We start from the raw sequence: 21,090 nt of genomic DNA on the forward strand, positions 1-21,090 counted from the left end.
CTATTCCTAAGGTATGTGGGGTTAGGGCTTCAACGTATCTTTCTGGGGGACACAATTCAATCCATAACGGGGTGCATTGAGAAAAGCAATAGTATTGAATATTGGAAACTATAGAAATAGCACTCTTATACACAGCTGATGGATTATAATTTGATGTGAAGTTTTGGAGAGTCATTTTGGTAGTATCTCTCAGAATCGTATATTTTAAATGTGCATAGCCTTTTCTCCAGGAATTTCACTTTCAGTGAATATAGCAAAATCTAAAATAGGTGAAGTCCACATAAAAAAAGAGAACCTTTGAGGGTAGGGTTTTCAGGACTTGGTGTTGGAGAGACTCCCAGGAAAGGTAGTGAAAAGGTCGGTTAGTTCAGTTGAGAATCTTCTGAAGTTCTGGGGAAACATGCCTCTTCCCCAGTGGGGGTCGAGGAGGAAAGAAAAACCTCTCAGGTTCACGTGGTATCTCCTCACTAAGAGTTGGGAGTTTCCAGTTAGTTGACAGATAGATTTCATAAGAGTGGGAGGGGAAAATCCTGCAAAGACACAGCTAGCCAGGACCCTGGCAGAATCTTTGGGGCATGAGATCAGCCAGCAGTGTCAGCCTGATTCCTCCTTGGGCTGTGGGCTGAGCATCCTGGTCTCATACCCAACACCTTCTAGGCTCCCAGCCTTTAGAGAAATGTCTGGGCAATTCTGATGCTGAGCCGAGAGGACTCAGAGCCCAAATGAGTGCCCCAGGGTCTCTATAGAGTTATCCAACCTGTGCATGTGACTCTACTCTGTCCTTGTCATCACTCCATGTCTATCTCTGCAGAATGCTCAGTGAGCTCTTAACCTATGGAACCCATACATTGAGAAAGGGCAGGAAGAGGAAGCACCTGTATTGAAGGGAGAAAACTCTCAAAGATGTAGTAGTGAAGAACAGCTCCAAAGAGGAAAGGAAAGCAAGAGACAGGAAGGAGCCCCAGGGGAGTGATGGAAGGATGGTAGGCAGCCTGGATCCTGAGGTATGAGGTCCATTCAGTGTCGTCTTGCTAAAGCTTGGGGGTTTCCAGTTTTTTGACAGATTTTGTAGGAAAATGGATATGAAAGTTCACTACTTTCGTGGTTTTGCATGGCAGAGCAGGGAAGGGCTTGGTTGCTGGAAGTGAGCTGCTTGGGTTCGCAATCCCAGTTCTGCTTCTGGCTCGTTGAATGACCTCTAAGAGTATGCCTCCTTCACTGTGACTCAGTTTCTTCACGTATAAAACTGGGAATGATGATTTTGGGGTGTTACTATTGTTTTTGGCATTGGCAGACATGGTCAAGTGGATTTCCACTTCAAATCTCAAGGCTATCCTTCAGTGATGAACCTTACTAGAATAATTTGTTTAGTGTAAACAAACTAATGCTTTGTGATTAGTCATCTTCTGAATAGCCCTTCTAGGCATGGAAAGGCAAACTACTTCATCTTTCTGTGGCTCTTTCCACTCATGTAATCTTCTGAGCAATACCTGATTTAAGCCAGATTTAGCAGGTAAAAACATCCAACAAAATTGAATTTCAGGTAGTCAACAAACATTATTTAGTATAAGTATGTTCTGTACAATATTTAAGACAGACATACTAAACAAACTACTCATGGCTTGATCTTAGATTCATATTTAATTGGGCATCCTGTATTTCATCTGGCAACCTGATATCTGACCCCAAACTGCACAAAGCAGGTGAGCCTAGTCCTGGGGAGCTAGAATGTAGGTGTAATTCCATGGCGTACACCTCGTTCAGGCATAGTCTGCAACTGTGCTTTTGCAGGGTCTATTTAAAAGCAAGAACAACAACAACAACAACAAAGAATAAAACATACGATATTTGCAGCAAAAGATGTAACAGGATCTGGTCTCATGTAAATATTATGTTAATTAAAACAGATGGGTCTGGAGCATAAACAAAATAGCTGCAGGGGGCTGGTTTTTGTTCTTGCTGGGTTTCTTAATATAGTAACTCCGTTCCCATCCTGTTAGCACTCTTTCCTTATCAAACATTGAACTGGGGTATAAGGAAGTTTAAATTACCAGTGATTGGAGATCCATTTTCTAAACACTTGAAACAGATGGCTTATTGCCTGAAAAGCATGTTGAGCTTGGTTATTTCAGGAAAATGTTTTATTGCAGCTCGTTTATTAACGTCAGGTTTGTCATGTGATGAACACTTTCTCTTCAGCTCTGTTCCTTGCATTGAGTTTGGCTACTGCGCAGAGAAAGTTTTCATTTCTAATGTTGTCTGCCTGCTTCTTGGACATGGCATTGAGCAACAGCCTAGTTACTCCTGTACAGCTTCTCACAGCTTCAGAAAAAGAGCAATAACCATGCAGAAGATTTTTACAAATGAATACCATTTGAGAGTATACAATGGATGAAGTTGGACTCTACCAGCTGTGGCAGCAGTGAACTTAACAAAAAGATAATGTGCTTTTGGCCAGTTTTTGAGTTTTCTAGGACACAATTCAGGACCACATACTGCACTTAGTTGTCATGCTTCTGTAGTCTGTTTTAATCTATAACAGTTTCTCAAACTGTCTTTGCCTTTCATTGACTTTTTAAGAGTGCAGAATCTTCTTAAAATAGGTTCACCTGATGTTTCCTCATAATTAGTAAGGTTATGGTATGCATTTTAGGCAGAGATACTAATAAAGAGTTGGAACTAAATTTTCTAAAACCATTCCCATGCTGTGCAAGGAAGTGGGCTCAGTGATTTGTGTGTGAAAACTTTCTAGCAAATCTTGAGTTGACAATGTAATTCACACCTCCCATCAATCTTAATTTGAACGGAGTGGCCTAAATTTTTAATAAGATTCTCAGAATCACATTGAAGGGTAAAAATGTGTTGCGGTGTCCATGTATTTCTGGGCTTTCTTTCTTGGAACGAGATGAGCTACTTTAGATCTGTGTGAATGGTCTGAGGAAGGTTAAGAGAGGGCAGGAACTGTTTCTTGCAAACTGACAGTTCAGGAGAGTGAGTCGGAGATAATCACATAATCCATTTATAACCACCCAAGTTAACAAGCTCTCACCTTCTCCACATAGGCCCCTTATTTACAAATAGTCACTTCTATATGAAAGTGGGTTCTCATTCATGTGACTAGAGTCACACACAGTGATCTCATGGCATGATTTCCCCACACCACAAAGCTCAGTTCACATCAGGAGTACTATTAGAACCTGTAACATACTGCAAATGTATAATGCGAGCTTTGAAAATAATTTTTTGTCTTACTTTGTAAACAAACTACCCCCCAAATCACTTGAGGCTGTGTGTCTGCCCAGTGCAATTCCAGGCTGTATCAGCAGGAAAGAAATCCCAGAACAAGGCGGCTGGTCCAGCATAGCTGTGCTCAGGTCAAACCAATTGCAGAGATGGGTTCCAGACCCCACGTTGTGACAGACTTTCCTAAATGGGCTTATTTAAAGAAAAGAATGAATAGGTTGCTAAAGAATTCAAAATCAAGTTACAGGAGTGGCTTTTCAGGCCTGTTTAGTCCAGTCCTGGGCTCAGCCCCATCTTGGGCGGTCAGGTCCCTTTCCTCCACGGGAGAGCCCTGTCTCACCTTATCAGTGCTCATCCAGGGCTGAGGGCTTGCTTCCCTCCGACACACTTGCCAGATTCAGACTGCCAGCTGAGACACTGGAGGCTTCCCCTCAAAAATGAGATGCAGGATGATTTTCTGATGGAAGAGATTTTATTCTACCTGAGTCTGTCCCTATGCCCTTCAAATTCCACATTCTGCCATAAGAATGAATTTCCTTCTTGAACAAGCAGTTAGGTTTCTCTGTTGGCCAGGACTGTTACCTCTAATCTGCCTCCTTTGGTATTCGAAGAAGAAATATTTCCCAGCTACTGACAAAAGGGAGCCAATTGTATTTTCTATGAATGCCTGTGCATTAATGGGAATTACACAAAGTCATATAAAGTGGGAGAACCATGGAGCCACAAAATCCCAGTCTCTACTAAGGTCAGTTGCAAGCCCAAAACAACTTATGCTTTCTTCAGACCATTCTCTATTAATATAGCAATTAGTTTCGTTCCCTCTGGACATGTTATCAAATGGAAACATGAAAAAGTGGGGTGTGTGCAAAACTAAATATCTCACCTCAAGGAAAAATAAGCTGCAAATAATTATCACCAAAATAATTTTTTTATTTTACTTAAAAAGACTCTGAATGTACACATTTGGTTCATGAACACAGGGTAAAATATTTATTTCCATCTTCATTTTAGTCTAGTGATAACTATACAAATCTGGACATGGATAATGAACAGGTTTTACCTGAGAACATGACCGTGCACCAGCTGATTCGGTGTGTCTGTGGCGTTCACTGATTTCCAATGTCCACGAATGCTCAGTAGACAGGCGCTGGCACATTGGCCGCCCTATCACTACCAAGCCAGGTGCTCACAAAACCAGTGCTCGTGTGTGATAAAAACATGCTGATCACAACAAACAGTTATTCCATGATGGGTTTTTAACTTATCAAAAATGTTCCACATGCAGAAACACCCCTGCAGACTTCTCTTGCATAGTCACATCTACCTTCCATTTAACATATGAAATCAACTATTCTTGTTTAGGGGCAAGAAAATGCACAGAGTCATACCAGCCTTTCCTCTTGCACCACATGTGAGCTTGCAGAACTGCAGAGGGTTAAGAATGACCCACAGTGACTCTGAAAAGATCTACAGTCCTTAAAAAGGACAACACCCCTTCTGTGTTCTAGACAAGTTAAAAAGGTTTTGCCGGAACACTGCTGGGCTTCATAATCTGTTGATGAATCAAGTAAGAAGAATACATAAAATTCTCTTACATGAAAATATCTTTTACTTGAAGACTGTAAATCATAACAAATACTGAAACATTCAGTAACAGTTCTGAAAAAAAAAAGTTTTTGTCATTAATTCCCCAGACCAAAATTTACACATCGGGAAAGAATTGGGCACTTTGGGGCTGACTCTTTTGGAAACCACTAAGCTAACATCTTTAACATTTACAAAGTAATTGGTCCAATTACAAATGAATTTGACCAATCACATCTCTGAATTTCTGGGTCAGTGAAGGCAATAGGTAAATTCCAGAGGAGAAGTACCAGCTTTGGGGGATGAAAAGATTCATTTAAATAGCGTCTCCATTTACTGAGTAGCAATCACATTCTCTCACAGCCTGACAATATTTGCCTTCCATGATAAACTGACAACATCACTTTATGAAACTGCATGACAATGTATTGGTTAAATATTTCCTGGAACATCTACACTTCAGTTAAAACTGTACTATTTACAAATCAGAAAATATACTACAAAGCATGTTTGGAGGCACAGCACGCCTACAAGACACAAAAGTACAAAATTATGGCAAGCTGTGGAAGATTCCTGAAACCAATAGAACATTCTGATGCAAAAAGAGAGAGATGGAAATACAGGCCATATATTATATGTGAGCCATATTCTGAAGCCCAGAAGACTCTCTATCCAAAAGGGAATCACAGACATAAAAATAAAATATTTGGTATTCTACAATATTTTACAAAAATAAATATATCAATCAATAAATAGTGGGAAGCCTAGAAACTCTTACATGAATATTTTGGCTGGGGGCTGCCCAAGTCCCTCTGCTGTAATTCTCCTCAAGAGTTGTTTAGCTATATCAACTTCGGTGATGATAATTCTGCCATAAAAGGGAAAAAAAAAAAAACTAGCATGGGACCTAGCAGAAGGTCTATGACCAGAGAAACATTACCGAGATTCTACCTTTTGAAGGATCTGACAATGTTCTGACTTCCTGTCAATGCAGGAGTTGGAGATGACGCCGGTGTGCTGCCAGGCATCCGGTAAGAGTTGGGAGAACTCTACGGGCTGTGTCTTTTCACTTTCTCATAAACAGAAAGCCAAAAAAATACAACTAGCAACATTTGAAAAGCCAATATGTTGCTCTCTGCACTCCCTCTCCACAGCGAAGCAGAAAAATCGTAGAAATGCAGGTTTACATCCGAACGGGCAAAAAGAGAAACTGGGCTATGCAGCCTAATTGCCAACAGCCTATATTTTCATATCTCTTTAACAGAAGAGTGACTATAAGTGCTCGAGACAAGATTTCTCCACAAGCCCAGAGCCAGCAGTGCACACAGTGGAAAGCAGGGCTGGCACATCCTTAACATTCTAGTATCAGGGTGCTAATGTCAGCAGTGTGCTAATGTCAGTGGGATACTAAATGTCAGCGGTGTGCCAGTGCCAGTGCACAGCTCCCAAGAGCTGACTTAGGTTTTAGACGTTTTGTAAGCCAGTTGACATCACCTTGGTAGCTCAAGATAGACCATGTAGGAGCATTTACAGCATTGAAATCCACAAATCAGGGCTTTTTACCCCCCTGGATTGCTGGTTGTAAGGGATTTACCAGCACACCACTGTCATATGTATTAGACATAAAGAAAATTTTGCTTAATTTTTATCTAACCAGGACTATCCTGGTCAGCTGAGGTTTTACTGTGTATCTATTACAGTGTCCTTTAGAAAGGATAAGAAGTACCTTGGAGTATGTGAGTATATATTGTGTACCATGGAGTATGAAGGATGCACCACGTTCCACTGAGGGTGTTAAGTGTGGTTGTTCAAAGCCAGCTATGCATCACACACACATACACACATCATGTTATATGGAGGCTGTTCCACAAATAGTGATTCTGAGTTGCGTGGCTTTCTCAAAATATCAATCACTGTATACTCGCTGATGGTCAAAATACCGCTCTTCCAGGAGCAATGAATTCCCCAGGATTCACCCAGCAGACTATAGATCTAGCGAGCTGAGGTTCAAATTGGGCAAAAGTTCTTCAAAATGGTTTTCCTTGCCTCTATTGTCTAGCGCAGTTTGAGTTTATAATCTTAAGAGATTTGTAAAAGGCGGCTGATGGTTTTCCAGGGTAAAAAAAAGAAAAAAGTGTCAGACTTCTTAAAAAGCGTTCCTTAAGATAAGTAGCGGTGAATGGGGGACGATGTACTGGAAACCACATTCCTGGTTCTAACAGGAACCGTCCATGTTCCCTGCCTGGAGATGCTGGAACAGTTTGGAAACTGCTCTGCTCTGGTTCCTCCTGCACAAAACCCAGGATATGCTTGCCAGGTAGAGGGAAATGGTAGGGGTTAAGACTGGAGCCTGCCACCTGCCAGGAAAACCCACGGGACCCTTGCTGTGCAGATCACTTCCCCACCACTTTCAGTCCTGGCCAGTTACAAAATGGGAAGATGGTAAGATGAGAAGATGAGAAAGTTACTGAGTTTCTACCATGAAGCCAACATGATTTCCAAATTCAGTCTTGGCTTTTGAGTCATTTGGTTGTGTGTCTATCCATAAATTTGTTTATTGAAATTCATTCATTTGGACTCTGGTTTTCTTTTTCTTATACTTACTTATTCTGGTTTTCTTTTTTCTTATACCTAAGTATTCAACATTTGATAAAGGATAGTATTAAAATAAAATCAAATTAAATATCAGGGCAAGATTTAGAAATTAGAACACTAACTCCTTTCACCCTGAGAACAAAGGTACTTAGGTGTCCCTTTCCAGTTCACAGCATGCGTCATGAAGGCCAGGGAAGAGCAGGAACACAGGGATGGGAGGAAGGTGTGAGGCACTAGAGCAAAGAAGAAAGAGGGAAGAAAGAAGATGGAGCAGAGGAAAGCAGGGTTGTGGAGACAAGGGAACAGCATTAACAGGTGAAGAAAGATATTAACATCCTTTCTTCTAACAGACAGATCCCTTCTGATTTTCCTCCTGTTAGTCTTTGATACTTCTATTTTGTCCAAAAGATTTAATTCTTTAAATAGAATCGCTCATGATTTTACAGACACATCTGAGGATAGCCTCTGAGGATAGCATGAATATCCTTTTCCTTTCTCCCTTTCTCCCCTTCAAGTGCCCTCCCGACCCCTCTACTCTCCGCAGCAGCAGCAACAGCCAGTACTCATGGCCTTGCTTTCCTATTGTCTCAGGAACAGATTCATGCTGGTTTCTTCTGTTTTCCTGCCTTGACCAGGAGCTGCCCTCTGGAGCACACTGGTCCCCCACGGGTTCAGTTTTTCCTGTTGTACCTATAAGACCTCTTGAGTCCATTTGGTTTCTGTATCAATTAACCCTTCCTTTCAAGCATCCTTTGCCAGGCCCCGCCTCTCTGAGCAACCACAGAAACTCAACTGACAAACGTTACACTTACATTTCCAGAGTATTCAGGAATTGTAATACTTCTTAGGATGATTAAAACCCTGATGCAAATTATCTTGACTTAAATCTTACTCAGAGAAGAGGTAACAGAGAACATACCATTGGCCTTTAATATGCACACTTTTGAGTGAATCATGCATGTAGATGAGTATAATCTGCCTGCATAGAACCAAAAGATTTCTGTAAGTTCATGTATGTACAAATATACATACACAAGTATGTGTCTTTTGACACTGTATTTTGCCTAGGAGTTGTTTTCAAATCAACGTGGAGGTGGCATTGCCAGCAAATGGCAAGTCCAAAGAGAAAACAGATTGAAAGGGACTTAACTGGAGAGGAAAATATGCATTTCCTACAACAAACCGACCTGTCCATTTCCTGAAGGCAGCAAGCCTCTATTACTGTACACCCTTATTAAATAATCTCATTAAATAGGAACACCAAATATACACATTTACAGTTATTAAATAAGCCACAGGACTCTTCTTCTATCTACAGCCACATTCGGAGACGGCCATGCCTTCGTATTTAAACTTGTAGGTGACGACGCCTTTGTCTAAATAGAGGATGGAGATGGGCTCTAGCTTTGTGGGCACACAGCAGGCTTTGGAAGCTTTCTGGGAATTCTTGAGGTGGACCAAGGCCTGGATAATTGCATGCTTTGTGGGTGTGAGATGTTCTGCCAGGGGATAGTTACAAACACCACGACATTCATAGGCTTCGTATCCAGGCGGAGCAATGATCCAGGAGTCCCACCCAATCTCCTTGAAGTCGATGTAGAGCGGGGTCCTCTTACAGTAGTTTCCTTTGGCGTTCCTTCTGATTCGGGCAGTGGAGTCGTAGATGATGTTTGATCTCATCTGCAACAAAGCCTCTTCCCCAGGTCCACTGGAAAAGCCATCCAGGCCCAAGTTGTCTAGCTCTGGAAGTTGCTCATGGGAAATCATTTCATTTAGTTCCTCCTTCCTCTCCTTGTCACTGCTTTGGTCATCAGAAAACACTATGAGCAAAGGGTTATGCTTATTCTGGGCACTGGTGTCTATTTCCAGTCGTCCACTGCTGGCATCCTCAGCTTCATCGTGTTTGCTCTCAATGTGAACCTCCAGCTGGTGGGTGGATGAGCCTGACTTTTGCCAATGTCTGATGGCATCTGTGACATCAAAAGTCTCCCACTCACTGTTGGTTCCATAGATCTCCCCTGACACCAAGACCAGCATGTTTCTTTCTCCCTCATTATCCCCTTTGCTCTCCAGCACTTCAAAAATGGTAATTTTCCGGTCTACTCCATCGTATATCATACGATCTCTTTGCACCAGTGTGTACAGCCTAAGTTCAGCCATGATGACCTCTTCATGGTGAGGAATGGACACATTGAAGAGGAGGGGGTATTTTCGGAGTCCGTTAAAACTGACTGGCTGGGAAAACAGATCTGAAAAAAGAAATTTGCAAAAATCAGGTTTGCAGTGGGTCTCAGGGAAAAACAGATGCTTATTTATGTAATAAGAAGGCCTTCCCATGCATAAAGCTTAATGCAGAAAGAATGAAGGGAGAAGATCAATGAGGACAAACACAATGTCAGCATTCTGTGTGACACAAGAAATCCCGAAAGGTCAGTGGTAGAATGCCCAAAAGAGTTCAGTTGCCAAGACTAAAATGGAAAATGGGGGTCTAATGGATGGGGTAAAACTCAGCCAGCCTTGCTTGAATAGCTCATCAGACACAGAATTACAGAACTGGGAGAGAACTTGGAGATTGTGTGGGCAAGTCCCCAAATTTCCTGACCAACAAAGAACCATCACATGGGACATGTGATTGTTCTTTTCTTGAAGCTTTTCAGGGATGAGGACTTCATGGTTTTTTAATATTTGTGTTTGTAGTGGGTGGAGATCCCCACACAGTTGGCTGGGCACTGTTCTTCCTAAAAGACCTCCATTTAGATCAGAGGTTGGTAAATTATAGCCTATGGGCCAAAATGGGCCTGCTACCTGCTTCAGGAAACAAAGTTTTATTGGAACACAGCCTCATCCACTGTTTTTGTATTGTCTGTGGCTGCTTTTGCACTATAATGGCAGAGTTAAATAGACGCAACAGAGAACATACAGCCTGCAAAGCTTAAAATCGTTATTATCTGTCTGGACTTTTACAGAAGAAACTTGCTGACTTCTGTTCTAGGCAACAAAGCCTGACAAGGTCAATAAGACAGCCATAAACCAAGAGGGTCACAGCAATTGACTTTTGGTTATATGGTCCTCTATAAAGAGTAATGGGAGAAAGTGAATCCTGGGACTAGATTGGTTGCCTTAGTCTTGTACCCCTAGCACCTAGCATGGAGCATGGCACATACAACTCACTCAATAATGTTTACAAATCAACTCTGTAAAAGTCCTTTAGTCTTAAAAGGACACCTCCAAATACTATCATGTTGACTTCCTATCTGAATATTTTACAGTTAGCCCAAAGCTCCTGCACACTTGCCTCAGGTAATGAGTCTACAAGGAAGCCCTGAAGGCATTTGCCATCAGATTATCAAAGGGCTCCATGGCACTGAAGATGCTAAGGACCACCAACTGGGGGTTCTCCCTCATCACTGGCAACATTTCTCCAAGTATATACTTAATTCATGATCTCAGTGAGTCCCTGTTCCAGATTATAATCTTTTAATATTTTTCTTTAACTTGATCTAATTATTTTACACTCATTATCTATTTTAGACTTTAGAATGATGTTCCTAAGCAACATCATTCATGAAAGGAGAGATTTGAGGTGATATTTATGTATGTTTGCTAAAAATCCATATTAATAAAAATATACAATTATTTCACATGATTCATAGCTTTCTATGGGAACCACCTAAAATCATCTTACACACTGCCAATGGGAAATGCTGACCTACAGAATGAATTTAAACTCCCTGGAATGGTTTTCAAGATCAGCTATACATGGGTCTTAGCCTCCTGATCAGACATAACTTCCTTACATCCTCCACAGTGCACGGAACACTGTGATTACTCAGTAATATTTGTGAACAATTGAATGGATTTGTAAACCCTTCTGTCTCAACTACATTGATATCTTTACCACCTGTCAAAACACTCTTTTTTCCCCGTAATTTTCACGTTTTCACTGTTCTTCTGACCCTTGGAAAGCCCTTTCACCTCAACCTCCACCTATCCAGCTCTGACATCTCCTGTAAAAGGCTCCCTTACTTCTTTATCTGAAAGTTCCCTCCCCTCCCCTCTGAAATCACCTGAGCACTTTACATCTCCTTTGATCTTTGTCATTTACATCCTTATATTTCAGCCATCTTTTTATGAATGAATTTTCCGAACTAGATTGCCATCCTCCTGGTTTGAATGGCTCAAAACTCCCTTGGATGTCTCTGTCCTACTATGATGGCTTAAACAGAGGTAGTGCTTTAAAAATATTGATTAGTTGATGATTCTAGGCATCAGACTAAATTGATTTATGGGCGTGACATATGACCTTAATCCATCATCAAGCTCTTGGGTTGGGCTTGGGAATTATTCTCCCACTCTTAGAAGGGAGGAGATTTGACTCCCCATGGACAGGGAACATGGAGGAGTAGGCTGGCTGCTCTACCCAGGAGAAAAGTATAAAATAAGAGCTCACTGTAGTGGGAAGAAGGCATTACAAAGCATACAAGGAAGCTTTTGGTGTTAATGGATATATTCATGATCTTCATTGTGGTGATGGTTTCAATAAATGTTACCTATGTCAAAACCTTTCAAATTATACACTTTAAATATGTGCAATTATACTTTTATACACCAATATTTTTACAAGTCAAATATACCTCAAGAAGACTGTTTTGAAAAAGTAAGTTCGCTGTGACGTTCTGTGCATGTGCAAATGCAGTAAGCAATAGACTGAAGAGTTACATTTCAGGGCAAGAGAACTAATGTTTGTTGACAAATTTCTGTTGCCAGATGCTTTGCAACCATGATCTTCTCTGGTTCTCACAATGACCCCATAATGCAGGTATTGATTCTCTGCTCATTTTGCACCAGAAGAAATCAAGCCTCGATGCAGAGAACTGACTTCCCCTGACAAGGTGATAAAGGAGCAGTGCTAGGAATTGAGGGCATGCTTTTTTCACGTTGGAGGTGGCACTTTTTTTCCTAAGATGATGTAGGTTTGGAGTTTTTTTTTTGGTCTTTGTCTCCTAGGGAGCTACACTAAGCAGATCCAAAGAGTAAGAAGAGAGGCAATAGTAGCCAACAGGGTGTGCCCTGTGCGATTTCTGTCCTCAGGCTGCACATTTCCTGCAGACGGGCCGAGGTGCTGGCGGCTGGGTTGTTTACTGAGAGATGTGTGTTCCTGCCCTCAATAATCTCCAGTAATAATAAGCACAGTAAACTCCACATCCTGACCTGGATCATCCAGATACTCCATGAGAGAAGTGAGAACGGAAAACGTTTCTACTTTTCCGGGGGATGCAAACAACATTTTCTCACCCGCACCCTGAGCCACACACTTAGGGCTCGGTGCTGAGAAGTATTAGGGAGGGTTCTTACAGGAGGAGGTTGTTCATTTTCAATTCAGACTCCCCTCCAAAAGGAATCTGTAATCTCATCTTGCCATTTCCATGAGAAAGATGTTATGAAACAGAAATTTTGTCAGCCAACTCAATTTTAAAGGCAGATAATATCTTAGAGACTAAGGAATACCTACTCAACATTTATTCCAGCACCTAGAATATTAAGTAACTCATTAGTAATCACTGAAGTTTGATCAGCACTTCATAGTAAATGGAGTGCTTTCTTATCTGTGACCTCTTTTGAGTCACTCAACTATGTTACTAGATATTATTACCCCCACTTTACAGATGAGGAAATTGAGGCTCTGAGTCATCAGCTAATTATTTACAACCACTAAGCCAACCAGCCCTTAAAATTCCAAGCCCTGAGCTATTTCTTCACTATTACCTTTCTTCTTTTGAGAACATCTGGCCAACATTGATGGGAAGCTTCTTTTATACCTGTTTAGTGACTATAAAAACATAATTGGCAAATATTAAATTAGTTCATTTGGACTATCAGCTTCTACCATGGATATTTAGATATCAGAGTTTTTTTCCTACCAGGACCATATTAAGCAAAAAATAAAAAATAGAAAATAAATAACTTGCTAGCTCATTAGATTTAGTTACCAAATTTAAAGACTGAGGAGAAGAAAACACACTTTTCCCACCAGTAATTCAAAGCTTGTACGTTGCTCTTTATAAAGACGGAAATGATGAGCTGGATGATTAATGGGCCATCCACACTTCCTGGAAACTGTAAACAGTGCTTTAAGGATGTACATGACACATCAAACAACACAGCCTTAGGAAGAATCTTTAAAATATATTTCCATCCTGTTTGAATATTTCTTAAATAAGGTCACAAAATAAAAACTTATCAAAAGTTTGAACAAAACACAAATCACCACTTGATGTTTTTTGACTGATTTTATCCTTGGTATTCTAAGTAGAAGTTGAGAAATTTTTTAGTTAATTAAAAGCTCAAATGGCAATCAAGGCCTATTTGGAAAATGACAAAGATATGGCAGTAGACCAACATTAATTCTTTGTGTTGCTTGGTGTTCAAATTAACATTTTTTAACAGGACCCAATGATGATGTCAAATTGATAGATATTTTGTGGCTTTGGATTAAAAGATGTTTGTAAGTATTTATTGAGGTTCTGAAATGACTATATAAATGGTATAGACCAAAATGTGCCTTGTTTTTGTGTATCTGTATGTATTTAACATCCTTATATAGATGTATTTAGCCTTACCTATATCATTCCCATGCATTGTAAATTTACTTATAGTGTCTTGAAAAAAATCCAAGCCAAATTTCATCAGCAAAAACTTACCTTCATTCTTGAAACTCCTAATGATGTTGGCAGAGGGCATGGAGGTCCGATCTGTTGCAAATTTGTTGTAGAGTTCCAACATGTACTCTGGTGGGTCCACCTTGGCTGAATCCTGCGTGGGGATGTCAGAGAGGTTTAGTGTCTTGAGAAACTCATCCTTCATGCTCTGGAGCAGTGTGTTAAAGTCGACACCATCTTGCTCTGAGAAAACATCATCAAAAAGGGGCATATCTTCTTCCAGAGGAGACTGCTCTAGGCTCATGATGGGGCTCCCAGAAACCAAGTGAGCTGCCAGGCAGAAAAGAGCACACAGTGTCAGGCCCAGAGAGCCCATGACTCCGCTCGAGCCCCTAGGCCAAGCCAGGAAGGTTTAGCTCTCCTGGGCTCTAAGTGGCAGTTTTATCTTGTGGAGCGTAAATGTCTCCTGTCACTGGAGACAAGTTTGGAAACTCTTCCTCTCTCTCTCCCTCCCCCTACCACTCTTCCTCTCCCCCTAAAAGTCAGGTTGCAGTAATTGGATAACAAAATCCCCTATAGGGGCCTAGCCTTTCTTATCTCCCTAGTGTAAACTTGTGCACCAGAATTTGTTTCTATCTTGCAATCCCTATTTCTTTTAATGAGCATTTTGTAAACATTTCCACATTCTGACACTGGTCGAGAGATAGGACAATTTTCTCTTTGCAAAGGCTCTGCTTCTCTTCCCTTCAATTCACTTCCTTTCAGCAGGAATGCCTCAATTCTGTTTTTATGGGGCTTAGTTTCACACATGCATATAATAGGTATAAGAATCAACATAATGCACATCAGTGGTGATACATAGTAATTTGAGTGGTAGGGCTTACATCCTCAGATAAACACTTCTGAAGACAGACCAAATATCCAAACTTTCCAAGTTTAAGTTAATAGCTATAAATGGATTATATAAGTTTTTAGAAGTGTACCTTTTTAGAAACAGGAAAGTATAAACTTCATGATTGATAGCCTTTTTTCCTACCTATTTGATCTGGCTAAAATGGCATGTGAAAAAGAGGCAAGTGCTTAGTTATAGCAGCAACTAAAATTTATTAGATGCTTCCTACAAACAGGCATTGTACTGAGTGCTTTACATCTATCATCAGGTGTGCTCCCGTAATAACCCTATCATTATCTCTATCACATATATGGGTCAGTGAAGTTATGTAGCTTGCCAGAGGCCACAAACCTGCAAAGTGATGGAGTTACAATTTGAACCAAGGCAGTCTGATTCTTATGAAGAATAAAACCGTCACACTTTTAAACACAATTCCACCATACTAGGGCATGGGCAATAATGCTGAGAGGCCAGCACATCCCCAGATCATCCTGGAGGCAGGAGGCAGGCAGAAATTTGCAGTTGGATATGGACCTCAGGTCCTCCACCTGTGCAATGAATTGTTAATATGACCGGCATCTCTGCCAAATTCATCCTTCTGACTCGATCAAAATTGTCATCAAGAGGTTCCAGCAAAAGCTTGGTGTGATGGTTAATACTGAGTGTGAACTTGATTGGATTGCAGGATGCAAAGTATTGATCCTGGGTGTGTCTGTGAGGGTGTTGCCAAATGAGATTAACATTTGAGTCAGTGGGCTGGGAAAGGCAAACCCACCCTTAATCTAGGTAGGCACCATCTAATCAGCCGCCAGCATGGCTAGAATATAAAGCAGGCAGAAAAACGTGAAAAGACTAGACTGGCCTAGAGTCGCAGCCTATACCTTTCTCCCATGCTGGATGCTTCCTGCCCTTGAACATGGGACTCCAAGTTCTTCAGTCTGGGGACTTGGACTGGCTCTCCTTGCTCCTCAGCTTGCAGACGGCCTTGTGATGGCGTGAGTTAATACTTAATAAACTCATATATATATATATCTTCATCCCCTGTTAGTTCTGTCCCTCTAGAGAACCCTGACTAATATACTTGGCAAACAACATTACCAGGCACACAAAAAACGCCAAATGCCTTGGTCCTGAAAATAAAGATGGTAGAATCGAGTGTGTGTCCGGATTAGGAAAGACAAATCAGTTTCATCACATTTTCCACCCTAACTAGTGACAGTAGCAGCCGTGGTGCAGCCAGAGAGGCCCTGTGGACAAGCCCAGGGGATGTTTTTTCCCATTGAGGCGGTAGTCCTGGCATCTTTCTGACTTGCTCAGTGCACGCCATTACTCACGCGTCCTGGTGCTGTGTTCCGAGGGCTGTGTCGAGATATTTGGTTCACTGGAATCTTTTCTCAGTTTCTAAGTTAAATTTTCCTATGTTCATTCTCATCGACTAGCTACAATGTCTCCACTTAGCTTTTTCTCCAGGCTCACTTAGGTTTCTAGTCATCTTTTGATCCTTTTTCCTCCTAAAATGTACAATGTTACAGTCATTTTTTAAATTACCATAGAAGGAACCATATTTTGTTTAGTAGTTGTTAATTGTCCATTTGTTTAATAGTTGTTGATTTTGATTCAATGTTCTCTTTTGATTCAAACTTTCTGCTCCCACAGTAAAAAGACAATTGTAGACTGGAGACGCAGTCCCATAAGTGAGTGAGTGACTCCAAGGGTCAGAAGCCGTCCTTCGGGTGGCTCGTTTTAACATGAGGTTTCTGACAGCATACCAGCAATGCCCTGTATCATGTCCTGCATCCAAACAAGCACCCATTTATCTTCACACACACACAGATGTCAACGCACACTCCAAAACTCTGAATGGCAGGCATGTGCGTGTAACTGCCACAGGACAGCAGTGTAAGTGGTGGTACTTGTAACCCCTGAGCACACTGGTTTCAAAGGTCACGGGGAGAGACATGCATCCCATGTTGCCGAGTTCTAGTTCTTTACATTCTTGGGCATAAAAGCATTAACAGAGACTTCACTGGCTTCCCTGTACTTGGTGTTAGAAAAACTATAGGGTTAAATATTTGGATCCATGTTTATATTTAGGGATGATTAAGAGATACAGTAGGAAAATGACTATAGCCATATCTCAGATATCTCAAGATATCAGACAGTCTTGAGACGCATGCTTGGTGAAGGTTCTTAAACTCATACCTGTGCTGGGTGGACAAGGAAGGAGGCTGGCTTCATGCTTGGAGGAAGAGGACATAAGCTCCCCCCCACTTCCAGGCCTGGGACATCTCACATCTTAGCTGCAGAGTCTCTTTATCCCCATGTTTTTCTCTAGAGGCTTTTTCTGATGACTCTCATCTGAGCCTAAAAGATCCAAATGTCTCTACATTCCTACCCCTATTATGATCTTTCTGGATGCAATTCCTTCTATTCTTTTGCACTTATCTCATTATTTTGTATCCTTCTCATTTGGAATGTGTTATGGTTCATTCAGAGTGGATGGGGATTACAGTTTCGTGAACCAAAGATGTAAAAGGTGTGTTTAGACATTTTAAAAGAACCCATACATGTGGAAAGCAAAATATTAACTACACATCATGCTTTTCAACCCCACTGCAAAATGCTCCAGAACCTCTGATTTGCAAAGTTCTGGGCCAGTTTTTAAAACTAGCTCCAAAACTGTACAAATGTAAAGAATCTAACATTGAACTTCATTGGATTCTCAAAGGGATCTGGGATCCAGACATGGTCAGAGTCACTGGACAGCATCCTGGTGAATTCTGCTGTTTCCTGTGAGTAGTACACAGCCCCTAAATAAATGCAACCGATAAAATTATCCTGAATGAAAAGTAGGCCAATGAAGTCAGGAGGTCTTTGAACATGACTCTAGTTTCTTGGAACCCTCTCTACCTTGGATCTCACTTCAGAAGCATTACATTACTCCTGCTACTGTCTCAGGATCAGGTGTGATAATAAAAAAAAAAAAATTTAACAAGCTATATGACAGGTTTTGCCCATTTAACTTATATATGAATTGAGTCATGTTATATGTTTTTTTCCAAGACTTACTTTTTTGCACTCCACAGGATTTTTCCAATGCACACGTGTTGATGCGTGTAGAGGAGTTCATTGATTTTCACTGAATAGTTGTCAGCTTTATAAATACATAAAAATTTATTTGTACATTATACTGTTGATAGAGACATTGTTTCTTTTTTTCTCATTATATACGGTACTACAGTGAATAATCTTACTGTTATTTTCTAGTTAAGAGATTCTCGGCCAGGCACGGTGGGTCACGCCTAATACCAGCACTGTATTGGGAGACCGAGGTGGACGGATCATGAAGTCAGGAGTCCAAGACCAGCCTGACCAACATAGTGAAACCCCGTCTCTACAAAAATACAAAAATTAGCCAGGTGTGGTGGCGCATGCCTGTAATCCCAGCAACTCAGGAGGCTGAGACAGGAGAATCACTTGAACCCGGGAGACGGAGGTTGCAGTGAGCCAAGATCATGCTACTGTACTCCAGCCTGTGCAACAGAGTGAGATTCCATCTCAAAAAAAAAAAAAAAAAGAGAGAGAGATTCTCTAGGAGACGTAATCCAATGGAACATTCTATTATAAAAGAAATGTCCACTATTTAAGTTGTCCAATGCAGCAGCCACTGGAACTCCATGTGGATATTGAGCATTTTAATGTGGATAGTACAACTGAGGAACTGAATTTTTAAATTTCTTTTAATTTTAATTAATTTATATATATATTTAAATAGCCACAAGTAGCTAGTAACCACCATATTGGACAGTGCAAGTCTAGACTTTATTTAGTAAGAGTAAATATCAGAACAGAATTACTGGTTGGTAGTCAGAAAAAGACTGCAACAATTTTACATAATGCCAAATTGTTTTCAAAAATGGTTTTCCCAATCCTGTGTCTCCCAGCAAGAGTTTGTGTTGTTCCACATCCTTGCGAATGCTTGTGCTGGTTGACTCTAGGGACTGTGGTTGAGCCTTGGAGGCTCTCTCTTCTGCTGTTCTCTGCCACTCATTCCTGAGAGATGCAACAGAGCATGTAGATTATCACCTTGAGAAAAGGCATAGTTTGGGCTGGGAAACGCTGTTTTAGTATTGTGTTGGCTCCCACACACTATATGAAATGACTCAGCCCATGTAAAGCACGGTGTCCAAGAGCAAAAACATTTATTGAAGGACAGGAAAGGAGACTTGCATGAATGTAACAATATTCCAACTCAATGGATAAGAAGACAATATAATAAAGATGTAAAAAATCCCCTAGTCAATATATAAATTCAATACAATGTCAATCACAATCCTAATAGGACTTTTTATAGAACTTGAAAAGATGATTCTAAAAGCTATAAGAAGGAACAAAGGATTAAAATTAAGTAAGGGTACTCTTAGAGAAGAATTAAATAGGAGAATTTTCTTACCAAATATTAAAATCTATTAAAAATCAGTAATGATCAAGATAGTATGGCTTTGGTGCAGGAATAGATCAATAAAATAAAAAAGAACCTGGAAAAGGACTCACATAAATACAAAAAATTGACATAGAATACCTGACATTGCGTATCAGTGGGAAAGAGATGATTTCATGAATAATGTGGGGATCATTTATGGGAAATATCAATTGACTACTTTGTACTTTATGCAAAAACCCAATCCAGATAGATTTGGGACTTCATATGAAAGAATAACTTTGAAACTTTGTCTTGGAGAAATCCTGGGAGAAGTGTTTCTTTTGCCTGAGAATAGGTTCCGCATGTACTATCTCCAACCATAGAGGCTAACAAGGAAATAAATGATTATCCTATCCCCATTTCCACACACACACACACACACACAAAGAGAGAAAAGGACAGTGCACATTAGAAAAAGTATGTACACTGATATTATCTATCAAATTCCAAGGTAGCAAAAATAATATTATTACTAGCTTCACAAAAAACTTCACCAAGAGTTTCCTGAAATAGTGAGTTCCCCAATTACATTTTTTTTTTTTTTTTTTTTTTTGAGGCAGGGTCTCAGTCTGTCATCCAGGCTGGAGTGCAGTGGTGCTATCTCAGCTCACTGCAACCTCCATTTCCTGGGTTCAAATAATCCTCGCATCTCAGCCACCCAAGTAGCTGGGACTACAGTCATGTGCCACCACGCCCTGCTAATTTTTGTACTTTTTGGTAGAGACAGGGTTTCAGCATGTTGGCTAGGCTGGTCTTGAGCTCCTGACCTCAAGTGATCCGCCCACCTCAGCCTCCCAAAGGTGGGATTATAGGCGCGAGCCACCACACCAGCTTCTAATTACATTTTAAATCATGATCATTTCACTTACCCTCCTTTCAGAAACACATTTAAAGCACAGAGTGAGGCAACTTTTACACGGTACAGACAAGATTATGATTATATTATCTGTATTTTAAGTAATATATTCATAGTTCTTAAAGCTAACAAAATCTTTTTTGCATGTGCTTCTTAAGAAGTAAATGCTAAAAATGAAAATGCCCACTGACCTAGGATATCCCGGAGTGGAATCGACTGTCCGTCAGTGTGCTCTTAGAATCACTAGAGGTGTTTGACAGCTGTGCTAAGCAACAACACAGAGTGCAAAGACAAAGAAGTAAACCCAGCCAGGGCACTCTGCCACCACACCGAGATAAGTCAAGCCCTTTAACACCAGAGGCTGCTAAGGGTTTATTCCACACTCTCAGCAAGATAAGCTGCCATTCACGCCTCACAAGACACTCAGATCTGGAAAGCAGCCTAGAGGAAAAAGTAAGAGATGTGAATAAGTGCAATTATTTCAGCGAAGAAATTAACAGATTTCAAATTGTTTGATTTCACTCCCATGAACAGCCATCAAAAGCCATGTTCCTTGGAATGTCGGCTTTTCCTAGCATGTTCGTGTGGACTAGGAGAGAGGACTAACCCCAGGGCCCTACACTGAATTGCACCATGTGTCTGCCTTTCACACTCACTGTCTGTGCTTCACTGTGTAAGAAGGCATTTGTTTCTCCATTTTACAGATGAAACTGAAGTACAAAGGATTAAATGAGTTGCCTCAATTCACACTGCTGGGGAAACTTGGGGATCCAAATTC

At 40.8% G+C, this 21,090-nt stretch overlaps 1 protein-coding gene across 1 annotated transcript; it reads right to left on the bottom strand.

Annotated features, from left to right (window-relative positions):
* Positions 1–4,021: 4,021 nt before the first annotated feature.
* On the bottom strand, positions 4,022–14,616 carry BMP10 (bone morphogenetic protein 10). Its single transcript, XM_025354678.1, has 2 exons — positions 14,124–14,616; positions 4,022–9,671 (listed from the first exon to the last, which is right to left on the bottom strand). Exons 1-2 carry the CDS (start codon positions 14,455–14,457, stop codon positions 8,731–8,733), a joined length of 1,275 nt encoding a protein of 424 aa, XP_025210463.1. The 5' UTR covers positions 14,458–14,616; the 3' UTR covers positions 4,022–8,730.
* Between the last annotated feature and the right edge of the window lie 6,474 nt (positions 14,617–21,090).

Source organism: Theropithecus gelada, chromosome 13 (assembly GCF_003255815.1).
Source record: "Theropithecus gelada isolate Dixy chromosome 13, Tgel_1.0, whole genome shotgun sequence".
Classification (NCBI taxonomy): domain Eukaryota; kingdom Metazoa; phylum Chordata; class Mammalia; order Primates; family Cercopithecidae; genus Theropithecus; species Theropithecus gelada.